Source organism: Manacus candei, unplaced genomic scaffold (genome assembly GCF_025592945.1).
Source record: "Manacus candei isolate 608988 ecotype Guabito, Panama unplaced genomic scaffold, ASM2559294v1 h1tg000406l, whole genome shotgun sequence".
Taxonomy (NCBI): Eukaryota; Metazoa; Chordata; class Aves; order Passeriformes; family Pipridae; genus Manacus; species Manacus candei.
In genome coordinates, this window is record NW_026138454.1 from 1 (window position 1) to 27,642 (window position 27,642).

Below are 27,642 nucleotides of genomic sequence, written 5' to 3' on the forward strand. Positions count from 1 at the left end.
GCCCCTGCTGGTGACGTCATCGCCGGGGGTGACGTCATCGTCCCCGCCCCCGGGGCTGAGGGCGCCGATGACGTCATCGGCCCCGGGGGCGACTTCACCGATGACGTCATCACGTGGGACGAGTTCCCCGATGACGTCATCGTGGATAGAAGTGACGTCACCGATGACGTCACGGCCGGGACAGGTCTGCACGAGGACGAGCTCGGCGATGACGTCATCACCGACCACGACGTGGACTATGACGTCATCGAGGGGGCGGAGCCGGGCGATGACGTCACCCCCGAGAGCGACACCGCCGATGACGTCACCGCGGGACACGACGGCGCCTATGACGTCACCTATGACGTCGCCTATGATGTCACCAGCTCCGAGAGCGACGCCGCCGATGACGTCACCGACCGCGGCTCCCCCGATGACATCATCGCCTGGCGTGACGTCACGCCCCCACCCCCGGACGAGCCCGGCGATGACGTCACGCCCGGAGGTGACGTCATTGGTGACGTCATCGCTCGCCGCCGCATCCCCTCCCTCCCCGACGATGACGTCAGCGATGACATCATTCCCGCCGGGCACCTCCTCGATGACGTCACGGCAGACGACGATGACGTCACGTTCCCCGGGCTGGGGCCCCTCCCCGCCGATGACGTCACCGCCGCCGATGACGACGTCACCTCCTCCCTGCTGGGCGATGACGTCACCGCCTGGGACGACCTCCCCGATGACGTCACGGCCGACGGCGATGACGTCACGCCCTTCCTGCCCAGGGGGGGTGACGTCACCCCCCCGGGCCACGCCCCCGGCTCCGACGATGACGTCACGGGTGACGTCAGCGAGGGGGCGGAGCGGCCGCTGCTCGGGGCTCCTCCCATTGGCCGACGCGGCGATGACGTCACGGACGAGGCGACCCCGGAGGGCGGGGCAGGTGAGGGGGCGGGGCCAACCCCAAGGGGTGGGGCCTGCGGGATGTGGGTGGGGCTTGCAGAGGGAGGAGGTGTGGCCTGAGGCATTGGGTGGGCGTGGCCTGCTGCTGCTTTGGGGTGTGGTCTCCACCTTGTGGGTGTGGCCTCATTTGGGGGTGTGGTCTGCATATTTGAGGGTGTGGCCTGAAATGGGACGTGGCCTTCCTAATGAGGGGCGTGGTCTCCCTATGGGGGGCGTGGCCTCCTTTTTTAGGGCGTGACCTCCACTTTGTGGGCGTGGCCACGACCAATTAGCCCCCCCGGGGTCATTTGCATATTCCGTGGGCGGGGCTCTGGGAATTTGGGGGTTGGGGGCTGTGGGCAGGGCCTCTCGGCACTGACCACGCCCCCCACGCATTTGCTCCGCCCCCCAGGCGCCCACCGGGCCCCGCCCCCCCCCGGCTGCCCCCCTCGTGTTCGTGGCCCTCGTTTGCCTCCTGCTCGCCCTCCTCCTCCTCGCGGGGGTCTTCGCGGTACCGGGGGGGGAGAGGGGGGGCCAAAATCACGGGGGGGGGTCCCAAAATCCTGGGGGGAGGGAAAAGGGGGGGTCAAAATCCCGGGGGGGGGGGAAGGGGGGCCCCAAATCCCCAGGGGGGACCCTTAAAATCCCGGCGGGGGGTCCCAAATCCCGGGGGGGGAAAGGGGGGTCCCAAATCTCGGGGAGGGGAAAGGGGGGTCCCAAATCCCGGGGGGGGTCCCCAAATCCCTGAGAGGGGCTGGGAGGGGTCATAGGGGGGTCCCCAATTCCCGGGGGGGGGAAAGGGGGGTCCCCAAATCCCCAGAGGAGGTCCCTAAATCCCTGGGGGGAGGGTCATGGGGGGGGGGATCCCAAATCCCTGGGGGGGGGGAAAGGTCCCCAAATTCCCGGGAGGGGGGGCGGGGGGGGGTCCTACAGAGCTGGAGGGGTCACGGGGGGGGGGGTCTTGGACTCCTGGGTGTCATGGGGGGGTCCCGGGGGGGTCTCATGTTCTTGGGTGTCCCAGGAGGTCCGGGGGGGGGTCTTGGGGGGGGTCCCAGTTTCCTGGGGGTCCCGAGGGGTCCCGGGGGTGTCCCAGGGGGTCCCAGGAGGGTCCCGGGTTCTCAGGTGTCATGGGGGGGGTTCTGAGGGGTCCTGGGGGGTCTTGGGGGGGTCCTGCCCTTCCCTGACCCCCCCGTGTCCCCCCCAGGCCGTGCATTACGTGAAGGTTTTCATCATCAGCTCCTCCTTCTCTGTCCCGGCCGCCGAGTCCTTCCCGTGACCCCCCGTGACCTTTGGCACCCCCCTGTCACCTCTGTCACCCCCCCTGTCACCCTCTGTGACCTTTGGCACCTCTGTCACCCCCCCATCACCCCCGTCCCCCCTGTCACCTCCTGTCATCCCCCATCACCCCCCTGTCCCCCCCTGTCACCCCCTGTCACCCCCCTGTCCCCCCCCTGTCACCTCTGTCACCCCCTGTCACCCCCTGTCACCCCCCTGTCCCCCCCTGTCACCCCCTGTCCCCCCCTGTCACCTCCTGTCCCCCCCTGTCACCCCCCTGTCACCCCCTGTCACCTCTGTCACCCCTCTGTCCCCCCCTGTCACCCCCCATCACCCCCTGTCACCCCAATGTCACCTCCTGTCACCCCCTGTCCCCCCCCCCTGGCACCAATAAACCCCCCCAGCCCCCCCCCCGTGTCTGTGGCTACCACGCGGTCACGGCCGGTGGCCCCCGGCGGGTCCGGGCTTGTCCCCGGCTCGGGGACAGGGGTGGGGACACAAAGGGGACACAAAAGGGACACAAGGGGGGGGGGGGACACACCTGGGGACAGTGTGGGAGGGGTTGGGGGATATTGGGGGATATTGGGGATATTGGGGACACCAGGAAGGGGTTGGGGACACTGGGAGGATTTGGGGACACCGGGGAGGGTTTGGGGACACCGGGGAGGGTTTGGGGGCATTGGAGACATTGGGGGACATTGGGGACACCAGGGACGGTTTTGGGAACACCAGGGAGGGTTTGGGGACATTGGGAGGATTTGGGGACAGTGGGAGGATTTGGGGACATTGGGGAGGGTTTGGGGACACCAGGGAGAGTTTTGGGGCATTGGGGACATTGGGGGACATTGGGGACACCAGGGACGGTTTTGGGGACACCAGGGAGGGTTTGGGGACATCAGGGAAGGTTTGGGGACATTGGGGAGGGTTTGAGGACACTGGGAAGGATTTGGGGACACCAGGGAAGGTTTGGGGACATTGGGGAGGGTTTGAGGACACTGGGAAGGATTTGGGGACACCAGGGAGGGTTTGGGGACATCAGGGAAGGTTTGGGGACATTGGGGAGGGTTTGAGGACACTGGGAAGGATTTGGGAACACCAGGCGGGGTTGGGGACACTGGGGTCCCTGGGGGCTGGGGGGGGTTGGGGACATTGGGAGGGTTTGGGGACATTGGGTACCCGGGGGGCCAGGGGGGGTTGGGGACACTGGGAGGGTTTGGGGACATTGGGGAGGGTTTGGGGACATCAGAGAAGGTTTGGGGACACTGGGGAGAGTTTGGGGACATTGGGAGGGTTTGGGGACACTGGGGAAGTTTTGGCAACACCACGGAAGGTTTGGGGACATTGGGGAAGTTTTGGGGACATTGGGGAGGATTTGGGGACACCAGGAAAGGTTTGGGAACACTGGGGAGGGTTTGGGGACACTGGGAGGGTTTGGGGACATTAGGGAAGGTTTGGGGACACCAGGGAGGGCTTGGGGCCATCAGGGAGAGTTTGGGGGCATTGGGGAGGATTTGGGGACATTGGGGTCCCCGGGAGCCAGGGGGGTTGGGACACTGGGAGGATTTGGGGACATTGGGGAGGATTTGGGGACACCAGGGAGGGTTTGGGGACATCGGGGAGGGTTTGGGGACATTGGGGACCCCGGGGGCCGAGGGGGTTGGGGACATTGGGAGGGTTTGGGGTCCCCGGGGCCGGGGGGGGTCGGGGCCGGCGGGCCCTGCCGTTGTCCCCCCGGTTGTCACGGGGACAGGCCACCCCCCCCCGACCCCACCCAGGGGACGTCCCTGTCCCCGCGGCCATAAATCGGGGACACGGGAGGGGGTCGGGCAGTGCCCGGAGGTGACAATGGGGACACGCGCGGTGGCCTTGGGGACGCTGCTGCTGCTGCTGGGGGGTGAGGGGACAGCGGGGGGGACAGCAGGGGGACAGCGGGGGGATATCGGGGACATTGGGGGACAAGGGGGGACATTTGGGGACAAGGGGGGCATTGGGGGGACATTGGGGACATTGGGGGACAAGGGGGGACATTTGGGGCATTGGGAGAACATTTGGGGATATTGGGGGGGCATTGGGGGGATATTGGGGACATTGGGGGACATTTTGGGACAAGGAGGGCATTGGGGGGACATTGGGGGATATTTGGGGGCAAGGGGGGCATTGGGGGCCACGGGGACATTGGGGGGACATTTGGGACACTGGGGGGGACGTTGGGGACATTTGGGATATTGGGGGGACATTGGGGGGGGACATCGGGGACATTGGGGGACATTGGGGGGGCATTGGGGGCCACGGGGACATTGGGGGGACATTGGGGGGGACATTGGGGGACATTGGGGGGACATTTGGGGACACTGAGGGAGGGGGGACACGGGGCACAAGGTGGGGGGGGGGGGACACCAAGGGGGACACACACGAGGTGTCCCTGTCCCCGTCCCCGCCCCCTGTCACACCCCCCCCCCTCCGCCCCCCCAGGACCCGCCGAGCCCCTCCCTGTCCCCGAGCCTTGGGGACGAGCGGCGACGTCGCTGCTGCGGGGGCTGGGGCTGCTCCCCCAGGAGGGGACACGAGAGGGGACACAGGAGGGGACACGGCCCCGAGAGGGGACACGGCCCCAGGAGGAGACACGGCCCCAGAGGGGACTCTGGGCGTGGCTCCGGGATTTGGGGACCTGGATCCCGACGCCCGAGGGGCGACCCCAAGGGCCGGGGGGGCGGCCCGAGGGACCCTGGGGGCGTCCCCAAGTGCCCTGGGGGCGTCCCCGAGGACCCGAGGGGCGTCCCCGAGGAGGGGGGGGGACGTGTCCCCAAGGGGCGGGGGCGGCGGGGGGCGCGACCCCGGGAGGGGGGGGACGGGACCCCAAGGGGAGGGGACACGACCCCAGGGACAGGGGACACGACCCCAAGAGATGAGGAGACGGGTCCCCAGGAGGAGGGGACGGGTCCCCAAGAGGAGGGGACGGGTCCCCGAGGGGAAGGGACACTTCCCCGGGGACAGGGGACGGGTCCCCAGGAGGACACGAGTCCCCAGGAGGAGGGGACAGGTCCTCAAAGGGAGGGGACAGATCCCCAAAATGAGGGGACGGGTCTGCAGGGACACAGGACGCGTCCCCGGGGACGGTTCCCACCCCACCAGGGACAGGGGACAGGACCCCGGGGACAAGGGACAGGTCCCCAAGGACAGGGGACAGGTCCCCAAGGACAAGGGACAGGTCTCCGGGGACAGGGGACACGTCTCCAGGGACAAGGGACAGCATCCCAAGGACAAGGGACAGGTCTCCGGGGACAAGGGACAGGTCTCCAGGGACAGGGGGACAGGTCCTCAGGGACAGGGGACAGGTCCCCGGGGACAAGGGACAGGACCCCAAGGACAGGGGACAGGACCCCAAGGACAAGGGACAGGTCTCCGGGGACAGGGGACAGGACCCCAAGGACAAGGGACGGGTCTCCGGGGACAAGGGACAGCATCCCAAGGACAGGGGACAGGTCCTCAGGGACAGGGGACAGGTCTCCGGGGACAAGGGACACGTCCCCGGGGGCGTCCCCCGGTCCAGGAGTGGCCGAGGAGGAGCCTCGGGGACATCGGGGACACCGCGAGCCAGGACACGTCCGGGGCCAGCAGGAGCGGCGACAGCCACGGTGAGGGGACAGCGGGGACCGAGGGGACACCGAGGGGACACCGAGGGGACTTTGGGGACAGCGGGGACCTCGGGGACATCTCGGGGACACGGAGGGACTTTGGGGACACCTCGGGACTTTGGGGACACGGGGAGGGGGGCGAGTGTCCCGCCCTGTCCCTCACCGTGTCCCCCTCTCCAGGTTGGGGACACTCGGAGGAGCCGCGGGAGTGGCCGTGACACCGGGGGGGGACGGCCCGGGCCCGGGGCGCTGTCCCCGGGTCCCCTCCTGTCCCCGTGTCCCATCCCGATGTCCCCTCCTGTCCCCGATGTCCCCAACGTGTCCCCTCCTGTCCCCGTGTCCCCACCCCGATGTCCCCACTCTGTCCCAGTGTCCCACACCCGTCCCGATGTCCCCAACCTGTCCCCTCCTGTCCCGATGTCCCCCCCGATGTCCCCCCCCCCCGTCCCCAGTAAAGGTGGAGCTGCAGCGTCCGTGGCTCTTTTTTTTCTCCTTGGGGACATTTGGGGACATTTGTGGGGTCGAGGGCGCTGCCGGCTCTTCTTGGGGACATTTTTGGGGTCCTGGGCACCGATGGCTCTTCTTGGGGACATTTGGGGACATTTTGGGGTCCAGGGCACTGCTGGCTCTTCCTGGGGACGTTTGGGGACATTTTGGGGTCCAGGTTGGTGGTGGCTCTTCCTGGGATGTTTTTGGGGTCCGGGGCACCGATGGCTCTTCTTGGGGACATTCGGGGACATTTTGGGGACATTTTGGGGTCCGGGGCACCGGTGGCTCCTCTCGGCCCCCCCCCCCGAGGTCTCTGCCCCCCCCCCCCCCCATTTTGGGGGTCAAGGGTTGCCCCCCGATGTCCCCCCCCTCGCTGTCCCCCCCCGGTGACGTCACGGGCGCGTCCCCGCCCCCCTCCCCCCTCCCAGTCGGGCAGGGGGGGCCACGGCGCGAGGGGGAGCCCGGGGGGGGGGAGGGGCGGGGGCGGGGTCGGGGTCGGGGGGGGAGGGGGCGGGGTCGGCCCGGGGGGGGCCCGGGGGGGTCTTGGGGGGGGGAGGGGTCGAGGAGCGACGTCCGGACATTCCTGGAGGGGGGGGAGGGGACAAGGGGGAGGGGTCAGACCCCAGTAACCCCCCAGTAACACCCCAGTGCCCCCCCCAGTGCTCCCCCAGTGCTCCCAGTACCCCTCAGTCCCCTCCCAGTACCCCTCAGTCCCCTCCCAGTACCCCTCAGTGCCCCCCCAGTGCCCCCTCCAGTGCTCCCAGTGCTCCCCCAGTGCCATCCCAGTGCTCCCAGTGCTCCCAGTACCCCTCAGTCCCCTCCCAGTACCCCTCAGTGACCCCCTAGTGCCCCCCCCAGTGCCCCCCCAGTGCTCCCAGTGCCCCCCCCAGTGCTCCCAGTCCCCCCCAGTCCCCTCCCAGTGGCCCCCCCCAGTGCTCCCAGTACCCCCCCCAGTGCCCCCCCAGTGCTCCAGTCCCTCCCAGTATATGGGGGGGGGGTCCTTACCTGTCACTGGTCCCGCTGACTCCGGCGCAGCACTGGGAGCACTGGGATGGCACTGGGAGCACTGGGATGGCACTGGGAGCACTGGGATGGCACTGGGATGGCACTGGGGGAGCACTGGCAGGGCACTGGAGGGCACTGGGAGCACTGGGAGCACTGGGAGCACTGGGAGGGCCCCCCCCGGCTCTTAAAGGGGGGTGGGGGAGGGGCGCGGACCGGTTCGGGGGGTCCCCGTGGGCTGGGAGGGGGCGGGGCCGGGACCGGCCGTACTGGGAGCACTGGGAGCACTGGTTTGGTGGTGGGGAGGGGGGGGGGGAGGGGCCCCGCCCCTCCCCCCGCGGCTCCGGCCCCGCCCCTGGGGTGGGGGAGGGGCCACCTGGGGCTCAGGTGAGGCCGCGGGGGGGGGGGGGGGGCGGGGCCTCTTTGGGGTCAAACGGGGCCCTTTTGGGGTCACACTGGGGGATGTCCCCCCCCCTGCCCAGTTGCCCCCCAGTTGTCCCCACCCCAGTGTCCCCAGTCCACTCCCAGTTTGTCCCCAGTGCTCCCAGTTTGTCCCCCCTTCCCATTCCCAGTGTCCCCAATCCACTCCCAGTTTGTCCCCAGTGCTCCCAGTTTGTCCCCAGTGTCCCCCATCCCAGTCCCAGTTTGTCCCCCCTCCCATTCCCAGTGTCCCCAATCCACTCCCAGTGTCCCCAGTGCTCCCAGTTTGTCCCCAGTGCTCCCAGTTTGTCCCCAGTGTCCCCCCCGTGGGCAGGTTCCAGTCCCACCAGTTCAACCAGTACCGGGGCACAGCCGGGGTCACCTTTGGGGTCACCTTTGGGGTCACATTTGGGGACGTTTTGGGGACATTTTGGGGTCACATTTTGGGGACATTTTGGGGACTTTTGGGGTCACATTTGGGGACATTTTGATGTCACATTTTGGGGACGTTTTGGGGTCCCATTTGGGGACTTCTGGGGACATTTTTAGGTCACATTTTGGGGGACATTTTGGGGACATTTTGGGGACATTTTGGGGTCACATTTGAGGACATTTTGGGGACGTTGTGGGGACATTTCGGGGTCCCCATTTGGGGATGTTTCAGGGTCCCATTTGGGGACATTTTGGGGACATTTTGGGGTCCCATTTGGGGACGTTTTGGGGTCCCATTTGGGGACATTTTGGGGACACTTTGGGGTCGCATTTGGGGACATTTTGAGGTCACATTTGGGGACGTTTTGGGGTCGTTTTGGGGTCACATTTGAGGACGTTTCGGGGTCCCATTTGGGGGTCACGGACGAGTCCGGCGCCGGCTCCAAGGGTTTTATTGGGACTGGGGGCTCCGGGGGGCTCCCAAGGGATCCAGAACCCCCCTATTTCCTGCACCCCCCGCAGCCGGAGGGGTCAGACCCTTCCCTGGATCCCCCAGATCCCGATCCCGGGTTGGATCCCGATCCCGATCCCGATCCCAGGTTGGATCCCCCAGATCCCGATCCCAGGTTGTATCCGGAGCCGGATCCCCCCCCGGAGGGGCCCCGTCGCACCGGGATGTGCCCCCCGATCCGGGCGGGGTCCCGCAGCCCCGGCACAAACGGGATCCCGGGGTTCTTGTACCCGGGGCGCTGGATCCCCGAGGATCCCGACCCTCCGTAGGATCCTGGTCTGCCCCCATAGGATCCCGAACCCCCATAGGATCCTGATCCACCCCCGTAGGATCCCTGTCCACCCCCATAGGATCCCGAACCCCCATAGGATCCTGATCCACCCCCATAGGATCCTGGTCTGTCCCCGTAGGATCCCGACCCTCCGTAGGATCCTGATCCACCCCCGTAGGATCCCTGTCCACCCCCATAGGATCCCGACCCTCCATAGGATCCCGATCCACCCCCATAGGATCCTGGTCTGCCTCCGTAGGATCCCGAACCCCCATAGGATCCTGATCCACCCCCATAGGATCCCGACCCTCCTCCATAGGATCCCAACCCTCCGTAGGATCCCTGTCCACCTCCATAGGATCCTGACCCTCCTCCGTAGGATCCTGGTCTTCCAGAGGATCCCGACCCTCCGTAGGATCCTGGTCTGCCCCCGTAGGATCCCGACCCTCCATAGGATCCTGATCCACCCCCATAGGATCCTGATCCACCCCCCATAGGATCCTGGTCTTCCAGAGGATCCTGACCCTCCTCCGTAGGATCCCGATCCGCCCCCGTAGGACTCGGGCAGTCCGTAGGATCCCGAGTTGTCTCCGTAGGATCCCGAGTCACCCCCGTAGGAATCCAGGCCCCCGTAGGATCCGGATCCGCCTCCGGCTTGGGATCCGCTGCCTGATCCTGATCCTGATCCCGATCCCGATCCTGATCCAGGTCTGCCTGATCCTGATCCTGATCCTGATCCTGGTCTGCCTGATCCTGATCCCGATCCCGATCCCGATCCTGATCCTGATCCTGATCCAGGTCTGCCCGATCCTGATCCTGATCCTGATCCAGGTCTGCCTGATCCAATTCCCCCCTGGGATCCAGGTCTGCCCGATCCGGGTCTCCCTAATCCCGGTCTCCCTGATCCAGATCCAATTCCCCCCTGGGATCCAGGTCTGCCTGATCCGGGTCTCCCCGATCCGGGTCTCCCCGATCCGGGTCTCCCCGATCCCGGTCTCCCCACTTCGGGTCTCCCCGATCCCGACCCGCCCTCCGTAGGACCCGAGTCCGTAGGATCCCGAATCACCGGAGGATCCCGATCCCCCCCCGGAGGATCCCGAGTTGCCTCCATATGATCCTGATCCTCCATAGGATCCTGATCCGCCTCCCGAGGATCCCGGTCTGCCCCCGGAGGATCCCGGTCCCCCAAAGGATCCCGAGTTGCCCCCGTAGGATCCGGAGCTTCCATAGGATCCCGATCCACCTCCAGACGATCCCGGTCTACCCCCGGAGGATCCCGATCCCCCGTAGGATCCCGAGTTGCCTCCATATGATCCCGATCCCCCGTAGGATCCTGATCCGCCTCCCGAGGATCCCGGTCTGCCCCCGTAGGACCCGGAGCTTCCGTAGGATCCCGATCCGCCTCCAGAGGATCCCGGTCTACCCCCGGAGGATCCCGATCCCCCGTAGGATCCGGAATTGCCTCCGTAGGATCCCGAGTTGCCCCCGTAGGATCCCGAGTTGCCCCCGTAGGATCCCGAGTTGCCCCCATAGGATCCGGGCTCTCCGGGCTCTCCGGGCTCTCCGGGATCCGTCCCCGTGTCCGTCCCCGTGTCCGTGTCCGTGTCCCCCCCCCGCTGGGGGCTCAGAATTCCCGGGGGTCCTTGCAGGGATCGACCCCCGCCGGCAGCGGCTCCAGACGGGACCCGGACCCGGAGGCGCAGCGGGGGGAGGAGGCGGCTGGGGGGGACCAGTACGGACCAGTAAGGACCAGTATGGACCGGTATGGACCGGTACAGACCGGTATGGACCAGTACAGACCAGTATGGACCGGTATGGACCAGTACAGACCAGTATGGACCAGTAAGGATCAGTATGGACCAGTACAGACCAATATGGACCGTACAGACCAGTACAGACCAGTACAGACCATATGGACCAGTACGGACTAGTATGGACCAATTCAGACCAGTATGGACCGTATGGACCAGTACGGACCAGTAAGGACCGGTACGGACCAGTATGGACCATATGGACCATACGGACCAGTAACCCCCATCTCTGTCCCATCCATCCCAGTCCATCCCAGTCCCTCCCAGTCCATCCCAGTCCATCCCAGTTCCTCCCAGTCCCTCCCAGCCCAGCCCAGCCCATCCCAGTCCACCCCAGTCCCCATTCCAGTCCACCCCAGTCACCCCAGTCCCTCCCAGTCCCCATATCGGTCCATCTCCGTCCCTCCCAGTCCCTCCCAGTCCCTCCCAGTCCCTGTCCCAGTTCACGTCCCGCAGCGTCCCTCCCGTCCTAATCCCGGGCCCTCCCAGTTTATCCCAGTCCGAATTCCAGGCCCTCCCAGTTTTCCCAGTCCGAATTCTGGGCCCTCCCAGTCCCCCTCCCAGCCTATCCCAGTTTAATCCCAGTCCCCCCAACCCCCTCCCAGTCTGTCCCAGTCTACCCCAGTCCCCTTCCCAGTCTATCCCAGTGCCCCCAATCTCCCTCCCAGTCCCTCCCAGTCCCCCCAATCCCCTCCCAGTCCCCCCAAACCCCCTCCCAGTCTCTCCCAGTCCCCCCAGTCTCCATCCCAGTGCCCCCATTCCTGTCCCAGTTCTCTCCCAGTGCCTCCCAGTCCCCCTGTTCCTCATCCCAGTCCCCTCCAGTGCCCCCAATCCCCCTCCCAGTCCCTCCCAGTCCCTCCCAGTGCCCCCAATCCCCCTCCCAGTCCCTCCAGTCCCCCCCAGTGCCCCCAGTCCCCCCCCCCAATCCCCTCCCAGTCCCTCCCAGTCCCTCCCAGTGCCCCCAGTCCCTCCAGTCCCCCCCAGTGCCCCCCAGTGCCCCCAGTCCCACCTGGGGGTCCCTCCCAGCAGCAGGAGGAGGAGGAGGAGGAGGAGGGGGCCGCGGGGGCGGGGCCATGGCGGGGCCACCTGAGGGTCACCTGAGGGTCACCTGGGGGCCACCTGAGGGACACCTGAGGGTCACCTGGGCCAGGGACACCTTAAATAGCGCCGGGGGGGGGCGGGGCTCCGGGGGAGGGGGAGGGCCGGGCCACGCCCACCCCAAAACAGCCCCTGAGTCACCGGGATTGACCCGCTTGGGGGGGGAGGGGGCAGCCGGACACACCTGGACACACCTGGGACACACCTGGGATACCTGGGGGGCACCTGGGGGGCAGCCGGGCACACCTGGACACACCTGGATACACCTGGGATACCTGGGGGGCACCTGGGGGGCAGCTGGACACACCTGGACACACCTGGACACACCTGGGATTACACCTGGGATACACCTGGATACACCTGGGGGGCACCTGGACACACCTGGATATATCTGGGGTACCTGGGGTACACCTGGACACACCTGGACACACCTGGATATATCTGGGGTACCTGGGGTACACCTGGACACACCTGGACACACCTGGATATATCTGGGGTACCTGGGGTACACCTGGACACACCTGGACACACCTGGGTACCTGGAGGGACACCTGGACACACCTGGGGGGGCACTTGGCTCCCGTGGTCCCTTTTTTTGGGGGTCAGAGGTCACCTGTCCCCCAAAATGAGGGGTCAGGGCTCCCCTGTCCCCCCCCAGGTTTGGGGTCAGATTTGGGGTCAGATTTGGGGTCAGGGGTCACCTGGATACCTTTGGGGTCAGGGCCATTTTTGGGGTCATTTTTGGGGGTCAGGGCCGTGTTTGGGGTCAGGTTTGGGGTCAGGTCGTTTTTTGGGTCAGGTTTGGGGTCAGGGTCAGGTTTGGGGTCAGGTTTGGGGTCACGTTTGGGGTTTGGGCCATTTTTGGGGTCAGGTTGGGATCAGGGTCAGGTTTGGGATCTAGGGTCAAGTTTGGGGTCAGGTTTGGGGTCAGGGCCACTTTTGGGGTCAGGTTTGGGATTTAGGGTCAGGTTTGGGGTCAGGGTCAGGTTTAGGGTCAGGTTTGGGGTCAGGTTTGGGACTTAGGGTCAGGGCCGTTTTTGGGGTCAGGCTTGGGGTTTGGGTCAGGTTTAGGGTCAGGTTTGGGGTTTGGGCCATTTTTGGGGTCAGGGTTGGGGTCAGGGCCGTTTTTGGGGTCAGGTTTGGGGTCAGGGCCGTGTTTGGGGTCAGGGTTGGGTGTGGTGGGTGCGGCCGACGCCGACCCCTCCCCTCCCCCCACCCCGCGGTTTTGGGCGGGTTTGGGGTGGATTTGGGTGGGCCCCAGGGTGGTTTTGGGGTGGGCGGGCCCCCCCGGAAACCGCCGATTAAAGGGGTGGGGGAGGGGGGGGGAGGGGCGTGTGCCCCTCCCCCACCTCCCCCCCCCCCCCCCGGGACCGGGAATTTGGGGGATTTGGGGAAGAAATGGGGGGATTTGGGGGGGTTTGTGGGATTTTGGGGGGATCTGGGGGGGATTTAGGAGGAATTTGGGATCCAGGGGGGTCCGTGGGGAATTACCGGGGATTTGAGGGGGATTTGGGGGCACTGGGGGGGATTTGGGGGGGATTTGGGATCCAGGAGGGTCCAGGGGCTCCCTGTTGGGGGAATTCTCAGGGATTTAGGGGGGATTTGGGATCCAGGGGGTCCCGGGGGGAATTCCCGGGGATTTGGGGAAGAATTTGTGGGGGGATTTGGGATCCAGGGGAGTCCGAGGGGTCCCGGGGGGGGATTCCGGGGATCTGGGAGGATTTGGGGCAGTTTAGGGGGATTTGGGATCCCGGGGGGAATTCCTGAGGATTTGGGGGGATTTGGGGGATTTAGGGGGGATTTGGGATCCAGGGGGCCCCATGGGGGGAATTCCTGGGGATTTGGGGGGAGATTTGGGGGCTTCGGTGGATTTGGGATCCAGGGGAGTCCGGGGGCTCCCCATTGGGGGAACTCCGGGGATTTGGGAGGATTTGGGGGATTTAGGGGTGATTGGGATCCAGGGAGGAATTCGCGGGGATTTGGGGGGATTTCGGTGGATTTGGGGGATCGGGAGGGATCCGGTGTCTCCCCCCACCCCAAATTTGGGACGATCCCCCCCCCAAACCCTCCCCCATCCCCCCCGCCCCCCCCCCCCCCCCCACCCCCCGCCGGCGACCCTACAACAACAACGCCCCCTTTGGCCACGCCCCCTCCGCGCAGGCCACGCCCCCCCTCCCCGTTTCCCCCCCCCTCGCACAAAGACGAGCCCCCCCTCCCCCCTCCCCCCCCCTTTCCCCTCCCCCCCCTCCCTCAGGGGTGGGTTCCAGGAGGGTCCTTCCCCTCCCCTCCCCCACCCCCGGGGGGGGAATTCCGGACACCCCCCAAAAAAATCCCTGGAATTCCCTCCCATCTCCCCTCCCCCCTCCTCAGGACCCTCCCCCCCGCCCTTCCCCCCCAAAAACCCCTCCCAAAGGGGAGGAGGGGGGAGGGGGGAGGGGGGGAGGGGGGGAGGGGAGAGGGGCCCCCCCGCCCTCTTCCTCCGCCTCGTCCCGCCCCTCCCCCCCCCGCCCACGCCCTCCCCTCCCCCCCCCCCCGCGCGGGAAAAGCCGCTTTTCCTCCCCCCCTCCCCCCTTCCCCTCCCCTCCTTCCTCCCCCCCCTCCCCCTCTCTCCTTCCTCCTCCTCCTCCTCCCCCCCCTCCGCCGCCGCCTCCGGCCCGGGGTGAGTATTTTGGGGATGGGGGAGGGGGGGGGGAGGGGGAGGGGGGGGTCTCCGTGGTGGGGGAGGGGCGGGATTCCCTCCCCCCCGCCTCCGTTCTTTTCCCTCCCCTCCCCCACAAAAGGGCCTCGCCCGGAACGTCCCGAATCCCCCCCCCTCCCCCCCCCTCCGGCCACACCCCGAGCGAGGGTTTTGGGGAGGTTTTGGGGGGTCCCGGAGGGTCCCCGACCCCCCCTCCCCCCCCCTTTGAGCCCCTTTTTTTGGGAGGAGCTTTTTCCCGGCACTTCCCGTAGGACCGGGACCCCCCCCCCGCGGGAATTTTGGGACCCCCGGGATGTCCCGGGATCCCCCCCCGGGAATTTTGGGACCCCCGGGATGTTCTGGGACCCCCCCTGAGATCTCTGGAACCGCCAGGATGTCCCTGGGACACCCCCCGGGATTTTTGGGACCCCCAGGATGTCCTGGGACCCCCCCGAGATTCCTGGGACCCCCTGGATGTCCTGGGACCCCCCCGGGATTTTTGGGACCCCCGGGATTTTTGGGACCTCCCCCTGGGATTTTTGGGACCTCCAGAGTGTCCCGTCCCCCCCCAAAAGCCCCCAGGGAGGGTGACAGTGGCTGAGTGTTCCCAAGTGTCCCCTCCAGTGTCCCCTCCCAGTGTTCCCGAGTGTCCCCCCCTGGTGTCCCCCCCTCCCACCATCCCAGACCCCATCCCAGCTTCCCCAGCCATTCCCAGTGATCCCGTTCCAGGATGGCCCTTCCCATTCCCACTGATCCCACAGATCCCATTGATCCCACTGTCCCAGGATGGCTGTTCCCTTTCCCACTGATCCCATTCCCATTCCCACTGATCCCACTGATTCCACTGATCCCATTCCCACCCATCCCACTCCCGCAGATCCCACTGATCCCACTGTCCCAGGATGGCCATTCCCCTTCCCACTGATCCCATTCCACCCATCCCATTGATCCCACGGATCCCATTGATCCCATTCCCACTGATCCCATTCCCACTGTCCCAGGATGGCCACTCCCACTCCCACTGATCCCATTGCTCCCATTGCTCCCACTGATTCCGTTCCCATTGATCCCATCGATCCCACTGCTCCCACTGCTCCCAATGCTCCCATTGCTCCCATTCCCACTGCTCCCACTGTTCCCATCATTCCCATCATTCCCATTGCTCCCCCTGTCCCAGGATGTTGGTTCCCATTATTCCCATTATTCCCATCACTCCCATTCCCACCATTCCAGGATGTCAGTTCCCATTATTCCCATTATTCCCATCACTCCCATTCCCCCCATTCCAGGATGTCGGTTCCCATTATTCCCATTATTCCCATTCCCATTCCCAGGATGTCGGTTCCCTTTCCCACCGATCCCATTCCCATTCCCACTCCCAGATGTCGGTTCCCATTATTCCCATTATTCCCACCGCTCCCATTCCCATTCCCAGATGTGGGTTTCCCACTATTCCCACTGATCCCATTCCCACCCCACCCCAGATGTCAGTTCCCACTATTCCCACTGATCCCATTCCCATTCCCACCCCACCCCAGATGTGGGTTTCCCACTATTCCCACCGATCCCATTCCCGTTCCCCCCATTCCCAGATGTCGTTTCCCACTATTCCCACTGATCCCATTCCCATCACTCCCATTCCCCCCCCACCCCAAATGTCGTTTCCCACTATTCCCACCGATCCCATTCCCATTCCCATTCCCAGATGTCGTTTCCCACTATTCCCACCGATCCCATTCCCCATTCCCATTCCCAGATGTCGTTTCCCACTATTCCCACTGATCCCATTCCCAATCCCAGATGTCATTTCCCGTTATTCCCACTGATCCCATCACTCCCCCCCCCCCAGATGTGGGTGCCCCCCTGGAAGCAGCAGCTGCTGGAGCGGCGCCGGCGGGACGAGGCGGCCGCGCGGGACCGGGAGCGGGAGCGGCGGGACCGGGCCGCCCAAATCCCCGCCTGGAAGCGGGAGCTGCTGGAGCGGCGCCGGGCCCGGGGGGGGGGCGCGGCCCCGGGGGGGGGCCCGGGGGGGCTGAGCCGCAGCTCCGAGGGGCTCGAGGCCTGCGGGACCCCCGGGGGGGGCGCGGAGACCCGCGGGATTCCCGGGGGGGGGACGGAGACCCGCGGGATTCCCGAGGGGATCGGCGGGGGGACCCCCGAGGGGATTTGTGGGGTGACCCCCAAAGGGATCTGTGGGACCCCTCCCAAGGGGATCTGTGGGACCCCCGATGGGATCTGTGGGGTGACCCCCAAAGGGATCTGTGGGACCCCTCCCAAGGGGATCTGTGGGACCCCCGATGGGATCTGTGGGACCCCCCCCGATGGGATCTGTGGGACCCCCCCCCGATGGGATCAGCGGGACCCCCCCCAAGGGGATCTGTGGGACCCCCCAAGAGGGGATTTGTGGGGGGACCCCCGAGGGGATCTGTGGGGGGACCCCCGAGGGCCCCCCCCGGCCGCGTGAGCCGCCTGCGGAGCCGCTTCGCCCCCCGGAGCCCCCCCGGGAGGTCCCTCAGCTCCGAGGGGATCCCGGGACAACGGGGGGGACATCAGGGGGACCGGGGGGAATGGGGACACCAGGGGGATCGGGGGGACCAGGGGGAACAGGGCTGGGGGTCGGACACCCCCGGGGGGACGGCCGAGACCCCCAGGGTGGGCAGGGGACACGGGACAGGCACGGAGAGGGGACACGGGGCGGTCACCAGCGTGGGGACAGGGGGGGGTCTGGGGACAGGGGGGGGTTTGGGGACAGGGGGGGGTTTGGGGGCAACCAGGGGACAGGGGACAGTGGAGGGACAGGGGATGGTCACCAGCGTGGGGACAGGGGGGGGTTTGGGGACAGGGGGGGGTTTGGGGGCAGCCAGGGGACAGGGGACAGTGGAGGGACAGGGGCTGGTCAGGGGACACGGGTTGGTGGCCAGCGCGGGGTCAGCCGAGGGTCTGGGGGCAGCTGAGGGACAGCAGGTGACCAAGACCCCCAGGACGGTCAAAGGTCACGGTTTGGGGACAGCAGAGGGACAGGGGACGGTCAAAGGTCATGGGTTGGGGACAGCAGAGGGACAGGGGACGGTCAAAGGTCACGGTTTGGGGACAGCAGAGGGACATCAGGTGTTGAAGACCCCAGGACGGGGACGGTCGATGGCCTGGGGTCACCCAAGGCCACGGGGACGGCCGAGGGTCAGCGGGGGACAAAGACCCCCGGGACGGTCAAGGGACACCCGCTGGGGACAGGGGGGGGACAGGGGACGGTCACCAATGGGGGGTCACCCGAGGGTCACCCGGGGACCAGCAGGGGTCAGGGGACAGCGGAGGGACAGGGGACGGTCAAAGGTCAGGGGTTGGGGACAGCGGAGGGACAGGGGACGGTCAAAGGTCAAGGGTTGGGGACAGCGGAGGGACAGGGGACGGTCAAAGGTCACGGGTTGGGGTCAGTGGAGGGACAGGGGACGGTCAAAGGTCACGGGTTGGGGACAGCAGAGGGACAGGGGATGGTCAAAGGTCAGGGGTTGGGGACAGCGGAGGGACAGGGGATGGTCAAGGGGATGGTCAAGAGCTGGAAGAGGGTGGAGGGACGGGGTCAGCGGGGGGTCAGCAGGGGTCACCAGGGGGACAAGGGACACCGGGGGGTCATCAGGGGTCACCGGGGGGTCATCAGGGGTCACCAGGGGGTCACCAGGGGTCACCGGGGGGACAAGGGACAGTTGATGGCCACGAGGTCACGGGGCCAGCCAAGGGCTGTGGGGACCCCCGTGTGTCCCCCCGTGTCCTCCCCCGTGTCCCCCCCACCCCCCGTGTCCCCCCCCGTGTCCCCCGTGTCCCCCCCCGGTGGGGGCGTGGCCGGGGCGTGTCCCGGGGCGTGTCCTGGGGCGTGTCCCGGGGTGTCCCCGTCCCTGGGGGGGTCGGGGGGGGTCGCGGGCGGTGCCCCCGTGTCCGGGACGATGCGGGGGGATGTCCCGGGGTCCGTGACCATGGGGGGGCCGGGGGGGGTCTCGGGCGATGTCCCGGGGTCGGTGACCATGCGGGGGACCCGCCGGGACCCCCCCCGGCCCGTGCCCCCCCCACCCGGCCCTGCAGCGCCGCAGCGGGAACACCATCACCGTGCGGCCCCGGCGCGGGGGGGGGGCGGCCGCGACCCCCTCCGGGACCCCCCCTCCGACCCCCCCCACCGGGCCCGAGGGGGCCCCCCCGGCGCCGCCCCCCAAGCGCTACCCCACGGCCGAGCAGATCCAGGTGATCGGGGGGTACCTGGCCCTGCCCCGCTCCTGCCTCGCCAAGAACGACCCCCGGCGCAAGAAGGTACCGGCCCCGAACCCCCCCGGACCCCCCAAACCCCCCCCCGGGGACATTCAGGGCATCGCGGGGACCCCCCCTGTCCCTTTGGGTCCCTTTGGGTCCCTCCTGTCCCTCTGGGTCCTCTCAGGTCCCTCTGTCTCCCTAAATCCCTTTAGGTCCCCCCCCCCCGGCCCCTTTGGGTCCCCTCTTGTCCCTCCCCGTCCCTTTGGGTCCCTTTGGGTCCTCTCAGGTCCCTCCGTCTCCCCAAGTCCCTTTAGGTCCCCCCCCGGTCCCTTTGGGTCCCCTCTTGTCCCTTTGGGTCCCTTTGGGTCACCCCGTGTCCCCTCTTGTCCCTCCCTGTCCCTTTTGGGTCCCTTTGGACCCCCCCCTGTCCCTTTGGGTCCCCTCGTGTCCCCCCCCAATCCCTTTGGGTCCCTTCAGGTCCCTTTGGGTCCCCCCGTGTCCCCTCAGGTCACCCCAAATCCCTTTAGGTCCCCCCCCTTCCCTTTGGGTCCCCCCTGTGTCCCCCCATGTCCCTCCCCCGATGTCCCCCCTGTCCCCCCCCATGTCCCCCCCCATGTCCCTGACCCCTCTCTCTGTCCCCCCACTTTGTGTCCCCCCCCCCATTTCGGGGGGTCCCACAGACCCCCCCAGGGGAGGTTTTTGGGAGGTCCCCAACCCCCAACCCCCCCCCTTTTTTTGGGGTGTCCAACCCCCCCTCCCCCCCCCGGTACCCCCCCCCCTAATTTGGGGTGTCCCGTTAAAAGGGGGGGGGGGGATGGGCGAGGTCACCCCTCCCCCCCGAGTTACCCACAATCCTCCGGGGCCCCCCCAAAAAAACAGGAACTGGGGGGGAGGGGGGGGGGGAGGGGCAGGAAGCGGTTCCCGCGGTGGCCGCGCGCGGCCCCTCCCCCACCCCCCCCCGCCGGGGTCACGTGACCCTCCCCCCTCCCCCCCCCCATCAATTACGATTAAAAACCCCGGGGGGGATTAATTACCATGGGAACCCCCCCGGGGGGGGAGGGGTGTCCCCAGGGTGTCCCCAATGTCCCCCCCAGTGTCCTCCCATGTCCCCCCCATGTCCCCCCCATGTCCCCAGTGTCCCCCAATGTCCCCCCAATGTCCCCAAATCCCCCCCAATGTCCCCCCAATGTCCCCCCAATGTCCCCAATGTCCCCCCAAATGTCCCCCCAATGTCCCCCCAATGTCCCCCAAATGTCCCCAATGTCCCCCCAATGTCCCCCCAATGCCCCCAATGTCCCCCCCAAATGCCCCCCAATGTCCCCCAATGTCCCCAAATCCCCCCAAACCCCCCCAATGTCCCCCCAATGCCCCCCCAATGTCCCCCCCCACTGTCCCCGTGTGTCCCCACTGTCCCCATGTCCCTCTGGGTGTGTCCCCAGGGGTGTCCCCCTGTCCCCGGGGTGTCCCCATGTCCCCGTGCCCCCCCAGCTGAAGATCTGTTCAGCGAGCGGGTCCCCAGGGGTGTCCCCGTGTCCCTGGGGTGTCCCCCTGCCCCCATGTGTGTCCCCAGGGGTGTCCCCCTGTCTCGGGGGTGTCCCCATGTCCCCCCATGTGTCCCCCTGTCCCCGGGGTGTCCCCATGTCCCGGTGCCCCCCCAGGGGTGTCCCCATGTCCCCCCATGTGTGTCCCCATGTCCCCGTGTCCCTAGGGGTGTCCCCGGGGGTGTCCCTGTCCCCGGGGTGTCCCCCTGTCCCGGGGGTGTCCCCCTGTCCCTGGGTGTCCCCACCGTCCCCATGCCCCCCCAGCTGAAGATCTGGTTCAGCGAGCGGGACCTGGAGCGAACCTTCTCGTACCCGTCGGAGGGGGCTGCGCTGGCGGCCTGGGGGGGGGCCCCCCCCCGAGGAGCCCCCCGGGACCCCCCCGGGGCCCCCCGAGGACGAGGAGGAGGACGAGGAGGAGCCGCCCCCCGCTGCGGGGGCTGCCGGGGGGGCTGCGGGGCCGAGCCCTCATCGTGGGTGGGTGGGCTTTGGGGGGGGGATTGGGGGGTTTGGGGGGGCAATGGGGGCCCGGGGGGGCTGCGGGGCCGAGCCCTCATCGTGGGTGGGTGGGCTTTGGGGGAGGGATTTGGGGGGAAATGGGGGGGAATGGGGGTCCGGGGGGGGGTTTGGGGAGGGTTTGAGGGGGTAATTGGGGCCCTGGGGGGGGTGAAAGGGGTTTGGGGTGGCTTTGGGGTATTTGGGGGGGGTAATGGGGGGTCCTGGGGGGGGCTTTGGGGAGGGTTTGAAGGGGGCAGGGGGGGTCTGGGGGTGTTTTTGGGGGGTAATTGGGGTCCTGGGGGGGTGTTGAGAGGGGTTTGGGGGGGATTTGGGGGTAATGGGGGTCTAGAGGGGTTTGGGATGGCTTTGGGGGGGTAAGGGGGGTCTGGGGGGGATTTGAGGAGGGTTTGGGGGGGTAAAGGGGGTCTGGGAGGGGCTTTGGGGGGGGCTTTGGGGAGGATTTGGGGGGGTAATTGGGGTCCGGGGGGGTTGAGGGGGGCTTTGGGGGGTAACGGGGGTCTGGGGTGAGGATTTGGGGGTCTGGGGGGAGGATTTGGGGGTCTGGGGGGAGGATTTGGGGGAGGTCTCGGGGGTCCCGGGGGGGGGGTTTGGGGGGGCTCCTGGTGGTCCCTGACCCCGTGCCCTCCCCTCCCCAGACGAGTCCTGCCGTCGGTGACCCCGGCTCGGCCCCCCCGGGACCCCCCCCCGGGACCCCCCCGGGACCCCCCCGGGACCCCCCGAACCCACCGCCGGCGATGGGGGAGGGGGACACCCCCCCGTGGGACCTTCGGGACCCCCCGGAGGGGCAGGACGGGGCCGGACAGACGGACAAGGACCCCCCAAAACCACCCAGGACACCGATCCCAGCCTTGGGGGGGTTTTTTTTTGGGGTGGGGTCTTCTCAGCTCTTCCCCCCCCACCCCCCCCGTTTTGTAGCTTTTTTAGGAAAGGGGGAGGGGGGGTTAATTATCCATAACGAGTTTTTTTTTTTAGCCTAATTAAGGGCTTTTTATAGCCGGGGGAGGGGGGGGGGAGGGGGCGCCTTTTGTCAGTATTTTGGGTCACCCGGAGCCGGCCCAGTTCGAGCCCAGTTTGAACTGGGACGGGCCCGGTTTGAACTTGGGGGGGGACAAGAGGGGGGCAAAGCCATGGCAGTATTTTGGGGGGGGGGGGGGGGGAAGGGAAGGGAAGGGGGCAAAGCTGCTTTAAAGGGGGGGGGGGGTCTTGGGGGGTGATTTGGGGGGAAGATGGAGGGGGAGGAAGGCCCCAAAATGGCTGAAGGAGCAGAAACGGCCGAGGGAGGGACAACAATGGCCGGGGGGGGGTCACAGATGGTGGGGGGGGGACACACATGGGGCGGGGGCGTCGAGGGGACGCAAAATGGCACAGGAGGGACTAGGCCGGAGCCTGCGGCCTGGTCCTGTTGTCACGGTAACGAAGCCTGAGGCCTGTGTACTCTCCCAAAGCCTTGAGGCCTGCTCCCGTCGCCATGGCAACGAAGCCTGTGTACTCTCAAAATGTGCGGCCTGTTCTTGTTGCTACGGCAATAAAGCCTGGGGCCTGTTCCCGTCACCATGGCAACGAAGCCTGGGGCCCTGCTCCTGTCGCCATGGCAACAATGCCTGCAGCCTGTGTACTCCCAAAGCCCTCTGGCCTGCTCTTGTCACCATGGAAACGAAGCCTGCGGCCTGCTCCTATCACCATGTAAGCGAAGCCTGCGGCCTACTCCTGTCGCCATGGAAACGAAGCCTGCAGCCTGCGTACTCCCAAAGCCTGAGGCCTGTTCTTGTTGCCACGGCAACGAAGCCTGAGGCCTGCGTACTCCCAGGGACTGAGGCCTGCTCTTGTTGCCATGGCAATGAAGCCTGCGGCCTGTGTACCCCCAAAGCCTGAGGCCTGTTCTTGTTGCCACGGCAATGAAGCCTGCGGCCTGCGTACTCCCAAAGCCTGAGGCCTGCTCCTGTCGCCACGGCAACAAAGCCTGAGGCCTGTTCTTGTTGCCACGGCAACGAAGCCTGCAGCCTGCGTACTCCCAGGGACTGAGGCCTGTTCTTGTTGCCACGGCAACGAAGCCTGCGGCCTACGTAGTACTCCCAAAGCCCGAGGCCTGCTCCTGTTGCCACGGTGACGAAGCCTGAGGCCTGCTCCTGTTGCCATGGGCAACGAAGCCCTCACGCTGTATCGCGACAGAGCGACAATAAACGGTCGCTCCGTCCCCGTCCCCTCCCTGTGTCCTAAATCTGTTTAAATACGAAAAACTGACCCCCAGGAGAGAATCAAAAGGCTCCGAAAAAGGCCTCGAAATGCTCTAAAAAAAAAAAAAAAGCCTCAAAAAAGGCTCTAAAAAAAAAAAAAAGCCTCAAAAAAGGCTCTAAAAAAAAAAAAAGCCTCAAAAAAGGCTCTAAAAAAAAAAAAATAGCCTCAAAATGCTCTTAAAAAATAAAGAAAAGCCTCAGAAAGGCTCTATAAAAAGCCCTAAAAAGGCTTTTTTAAAAAAGCTCAGAAAAAATCCCCGCACGAAAAGGATCTAAAAAAAAAAAAAACCCCAAAAAGTCCCCAAAATGCCCCGAAAAGGCTCCAAAAAAAAAGGCCCCAAAGAAAAGCCTCAAAAGGCTCCAAAACGGCCCTAAAAAGACACCAAAAAAGCCCTAAAAAAACTTAAAAAAACCAGAAACCCAACCCAAAAGCCTTTAAAAAAGTCCCCCAAAAAATGCCCTAAAAAAGTTTAATAAAACCCTCAAAAAAGCCCCCAGAAAGCTCAAAAAAACCCCTAAAAAACCCCAAAACCTCCAAAAACCCAAATCCCGACCAACAAAAACCACACAAGAGTCACTTTTGTCACCTTTTATTGTCCCTCGTCGTCCCCAAACCTGTGGGAGGGTCCAAGGGGGGGAGTTGAGCGACCCCAAATCCCCCCTTTTCACCCCAAATCCCCCGTTTTCACCCCAAACCCCCATTTTTCACCCCAAACCCCCATTTCTCACCCCAAAAAGGTGTGTGGGCCCCCCCCCGTTTCAGGGAGGATCCCACCTGGGCCTCCCCAAAGTGGGAATTTTCGGGAAGGGGCCCCCGGGAATGTTTGTTTTGCCTCCGGTTCTTACGCGGGGGGTCACGGGGGGGACCCCCCACGCCTTTGTGGGAGGGGTTTTCCTCTGAAAATCCCAAATCCAGGGTTTTTTTCCCCCAAAATCCCAAATCCAGGGGGGTTTCCACCCCAAAATCCCAAATCCAGGGTTTTCACCCCCAAAATCCCAAATCCAGTTTTTTTCCCCCAAACCCCCAAATCCAGGGGTTTTCCCCCCCAAAATCCCAAATCCAGGGTTTTTTCACCCCAAAATCCAAATCCGGGTTTTTTTTCCCCCAAAACCCCAAATCCAGGTGTTTCCCCCCCAAAATCCCAAATCCAGGGGGTTTTCACCCCAAAATCCCCAAATCCGGGGTTTTTTCCCCCAAAATCCCAAATCCAGGGGGGTTTTCACCCCAAAATCCCAAATCCAGGTGTTTCCCCCCCAAAATCCCAAATCCAGGGGGTTTTCACCCCAAAATCCCAAATCCGGGGTTTTTTCCCCCAAAATCCCAAATCCAGGGGGTTTTCACCCCAAAATCCCAAATCCAGGTGTTTCCCCCCCAAAATCCCAAATCCAGGGGGTTTTCACCCCAAAATCCCAAATCCAGGTGTTTCCCCCCCCAAAATCCCAAATCCAGGGGGTTTCCCCCCCAAAATCCCAAATCCAGGGTTTTCCCCCCCCCCAAAATCCCAAATCCAGGTGTTTTCCCCCCAAAATCCCAAATCCAGGGGATTTCCCCCCAAAAAATCCCAAATCCAGGGGATTTCCCCCCAAAAAATCCCAAATCCAGGGGTTTGGCCCCGAAATCCCCAAATTACCTGTCCTGGGATCCCGGTGCTCCATCCAGGGAGGGGGTGTCCATAGGCCCCTTTATATGGGATTTAGGGCCCCCTAATGGGGTCTGTCCCCCCATACAGGGATTTAGGCCCCTCTCTAAGGGGGATTTCAGCCCCTCCCTAAGGGGTTGAACCCCCTCTATAGGGGATTTCAGCCCCCCTAATGGGGTTTGTCCCCCTCTATAGGGGATTTCAACCCCCCTAAGGGGGATTCAGAGCCCTCTATAAGGGATTTAGGGCCCCCTAATGGGGTCTGTCCCCCTCTATAGGGGATTTCAGCCCCCCTAACGGGGTCTGTCCCCCTCTATAGGGGATTTGGGCCCCCCTCCAAGGGGTGGGAGCCCCTGGGGCGGGTGCAGCCCCCTATGGGGTGTGTAGGGGCCGGCGTATGCCGGGGGGTCCCGGGGGGTGCCCCGGCCGTAGGTGACCCCGTTGCTGTGCCCTCGGCCCCGGGGCAGCACACGGGGCAGTGCCGCCCCCCGGGGCGGGGAGGGGGCCCTATAGGGCACCTATAGGGCACCTATGGAGCACCTATGGAATCCCTGCAGACCCCACCGGGCACCCCCCCAAGGTTCCCCTATATAACGACCCCCCCAGACAGACCCAGGGCCCGGGGTGGGAGGGGGCCCTAAGAACCCTATAGAGCTCCTATAGGCCAACCTATGGACCCTCCCCCAGAGCCACCCTCCCTGGGCCCCTATAGAGCCCCTACAGAGCCCCCAGACTCCTTGTGTAGGGACACAGACCCCCCATACTGACCCGCCCCCTATAGAGCCCCTATAGAGCCCCCAGACTCCTTGTGTAGGGGCACAGACCCCCCCATACTGACCCTCCCCCTCGGGCCCCTATAGAGCCCCTATAGAGCCCCAAATTCTCCCCACAGACCCCCCCAGTCACCCGCCCCCTATAGCGACCTATAGGCCCCCCCATATCCTCCCACAGCCCAGGGGGGACCCCAAACCACCCCCAAGTGCCCCATAACCCCCCCTATAGATCCCATATATCCCCAGAGACCACTCCATATGTCCCACGTGCCCCTATAGATCCCATATATCCCCAGAGACCACTCCATATGTCCCACATGCCCCTATAGATCCCATATATCCCCAGGGACCACTCCATATGTCCCACAGATCCCATACAGATCCCATATATCCCCAGGGACCACTCCATATGTCCCACAGATCCCACAGATCCCATATATCCCCAGGGACCACTCCATATGTCCCACAGATCCCATATAGATCCCATATATCCCCAGGGACCACTCCATATGTCCCACAGATCCCATATAGATCCCATATATCCCCAGGGACCACTCATATGTCCCACAGATCCCATATAGATCCCATATATCCCCAGGGACCACTCCATATGTCCCACAGATCCCATATAGATCCCATATATCCCCAGAGACCACTCCATATGTCCCACGTGCCCCTATAGATCCCATATATCCCCAGGGACCACTCCATATGTCCCACGTGCCCCCCCCAGACCCCCCAGAACCCCCCCAGAGGTCCCATATGGGTCCCATACACCCCCCTGGGCCCCTCCAGACACCCCCCATATGTCCCCTATAGGATCAATACCCCCCTCAGACACCCCCCATATGTCCCCTATAGGATCAATAACCCCCCCAGACACCCCCCATATGTCCCATATAGGATCAATAACCCCCCCAGAGGTCCAACACCCCCCCTACAGCCCCCCTATATCCCCAGACACCACTCCATATGTCCCATATACCCCCCCCCAGGCCCCATATAGGGCCAATCCCTCCCCCTCGACCCCCTTACACCCCCCCAGACATCCCCTATAGGCCCCATACGGCCCATTTATCCCCCCTCACACCCCCCCAAAGGCCCCATACAGGACCAACAGACCCCCCCTACACCCCCCAGACCCCCCTTATGTCCCATATAGGGCCCATCCGCCCCCATATCCCCCCCTACAGGTCCCATATAGGACCAACAGACCCCCCCCAGACACCCCCTACAGCCCCCATACGTCCCATACATCTCCAGATCCCACCCCATAGGTCCCATATATCCCCAAATTCCACCTCCATAGGTCCCATACACCCCCAGATCCCACCCCATAGGTCCCATATATCCCCAAATTCCACTCCATAGGTCCCATACATCCCCAGATCCCACCCCATACGTCCCATCTGCCCCTCTGACACCCCCCCCCAGGTCCCCATACGGGGCCAATACACCCCCCTCACACCCCCCACAGGCCCCTTATAGGATCAATATTCCCCCCTAGACCCTCCCCCGTGTCCCTTATAGGGCCAATACACCCCCCATAGGCCCCATATAGGATCAATACACCCCCCACAGGTCCCATATAGGGCAAATACACTCCCCATAGGTCCCATATAGGATCAATACACCCCCCATAGGTCCCATATAGGGTCAATACACCCCCCATAGGTCCCATATAGGGCAAATACACCCCCCTCATACCCTCCCCTATGTCCCATATAGATCTCATATAGGTCCAATATCCCCCCAGACCCCCCCATAGGTCCCATATAGGTCCCATATGGGTCCCATATCCCCCCCAGACCCCCCCATAGGTCCCATATAGGTCCCATATACCCCCTAGACCCCCCTATAGGTCCCATATAGGTCCCATATACCCCCCTAGACCCCCCTATAGGTCCCATAAATCCCCGCATATTCTCCCTTAAACCCCTCCAAACACCCCTTAAATACCCCATAACCCCCCTTATACCCCCCCTTTATGTCCCATAAACCCCCCTATACCCCCCCGGACATACCCCCTATAGGCCCCATACAGGACCAACATACGCCCCCATATATCCCCCTTAAACCCCTCCAGACACCCCTCGAACCCATTAAATACCCCATAAACCCCCTCATACCCCTCCGGACACCCCCTATACCCCTCGCACC

The 27,642-nt window shown here is 65.0% G+C and overlaps 2 protein-coding genes and 2 long non-coding RNA genes across 7 annotated transcripts; all 4 read left to right on the forward strand.

Annotated features, from left to right (window-relative positions):
* Nucleotides 1-5,206: 5,206 nt before the first annotated feature.
* LOC127465485 (uncharacterized) lies at nt 5,207-6,265 on the forward strand. 3 transcript variants are annotated; one of them, XR_007902229.1, is made up of 3 exons: nt 5,207-5,488; nt 5,574-5,831; nt 6,012-6,265. It is a non-coding gene; the product is annotated as an uncharacterized LOC127465485 (long non-coding RNA). The 3 variants fall into 3 exon arrangements; XR_007902230.1 differs by having other exon boundaries at nt 5,207-5,467; XR_007902228.1 differs by having other exon boundaries at nt 5,207-5,467; nt 5,616-5,831.
* A 4,603-nt stretch (nt 6,266-10,868) lies between these two features.
* Nucleotides 10,869-17,251, forward strand: LOC127465482 (collagen alpha-1(I) chain-like; the record flags this gene model as incomplete). The annotated part of the gene is made up of 3 exons (XM_051775994.1): nt 10,869-10,935; nt 14,450-14,524; nt 16,392-17,251. Coding segments are annotated over exons 1-3 (1,002 nt in total), but the record flags the coding sequence as incomplete, so codon positions are not given.
* A 1,314-nt stretch (nt 17,252-18,565) lies between these two features.
* Nucleotides 18,566-20,792, forward strand: PPP1R18 (protein phosphatase 1 regulatory subunit 18; the record flags this gene model as incomplete). The annotated part of the gene is given in 4 exon segments (XM_051775995.1): nt 18,566-18,838; nt 20,584-20,661; nt 20,663-20,736; nt 20,738-20,792. Coding segments are annotated over 4 exon segments (480 nt in total), but the record flags the coding sequence as incomplete, so codon positions are not given.
* Nucleotides 20,793-26,674: 5,882 nt separating this feature from the next.
* Nucleotides 26,675-27,186, forward strand: LOC127465484 (uncharacterized). 2 transcript variants are annotated; one of them, XR_007902226.1, is made up of 3 exons: nt 26,675-26,759; nt 26,792-26,916; nt 27,157-27,186. It is a non-coding gene; the product is annotated as an uncharacterized LOC127465484 (long non-coding RNA). The 2 variants fall into 2 exon arrangements; XR_007902227.1 differs by lacking the exon at nt 27,157-27,186 and adding an exon at nt 27,064-27,090.
* Nucleotides 27,187-27,642: the final 456 nt, after the last annotated feature.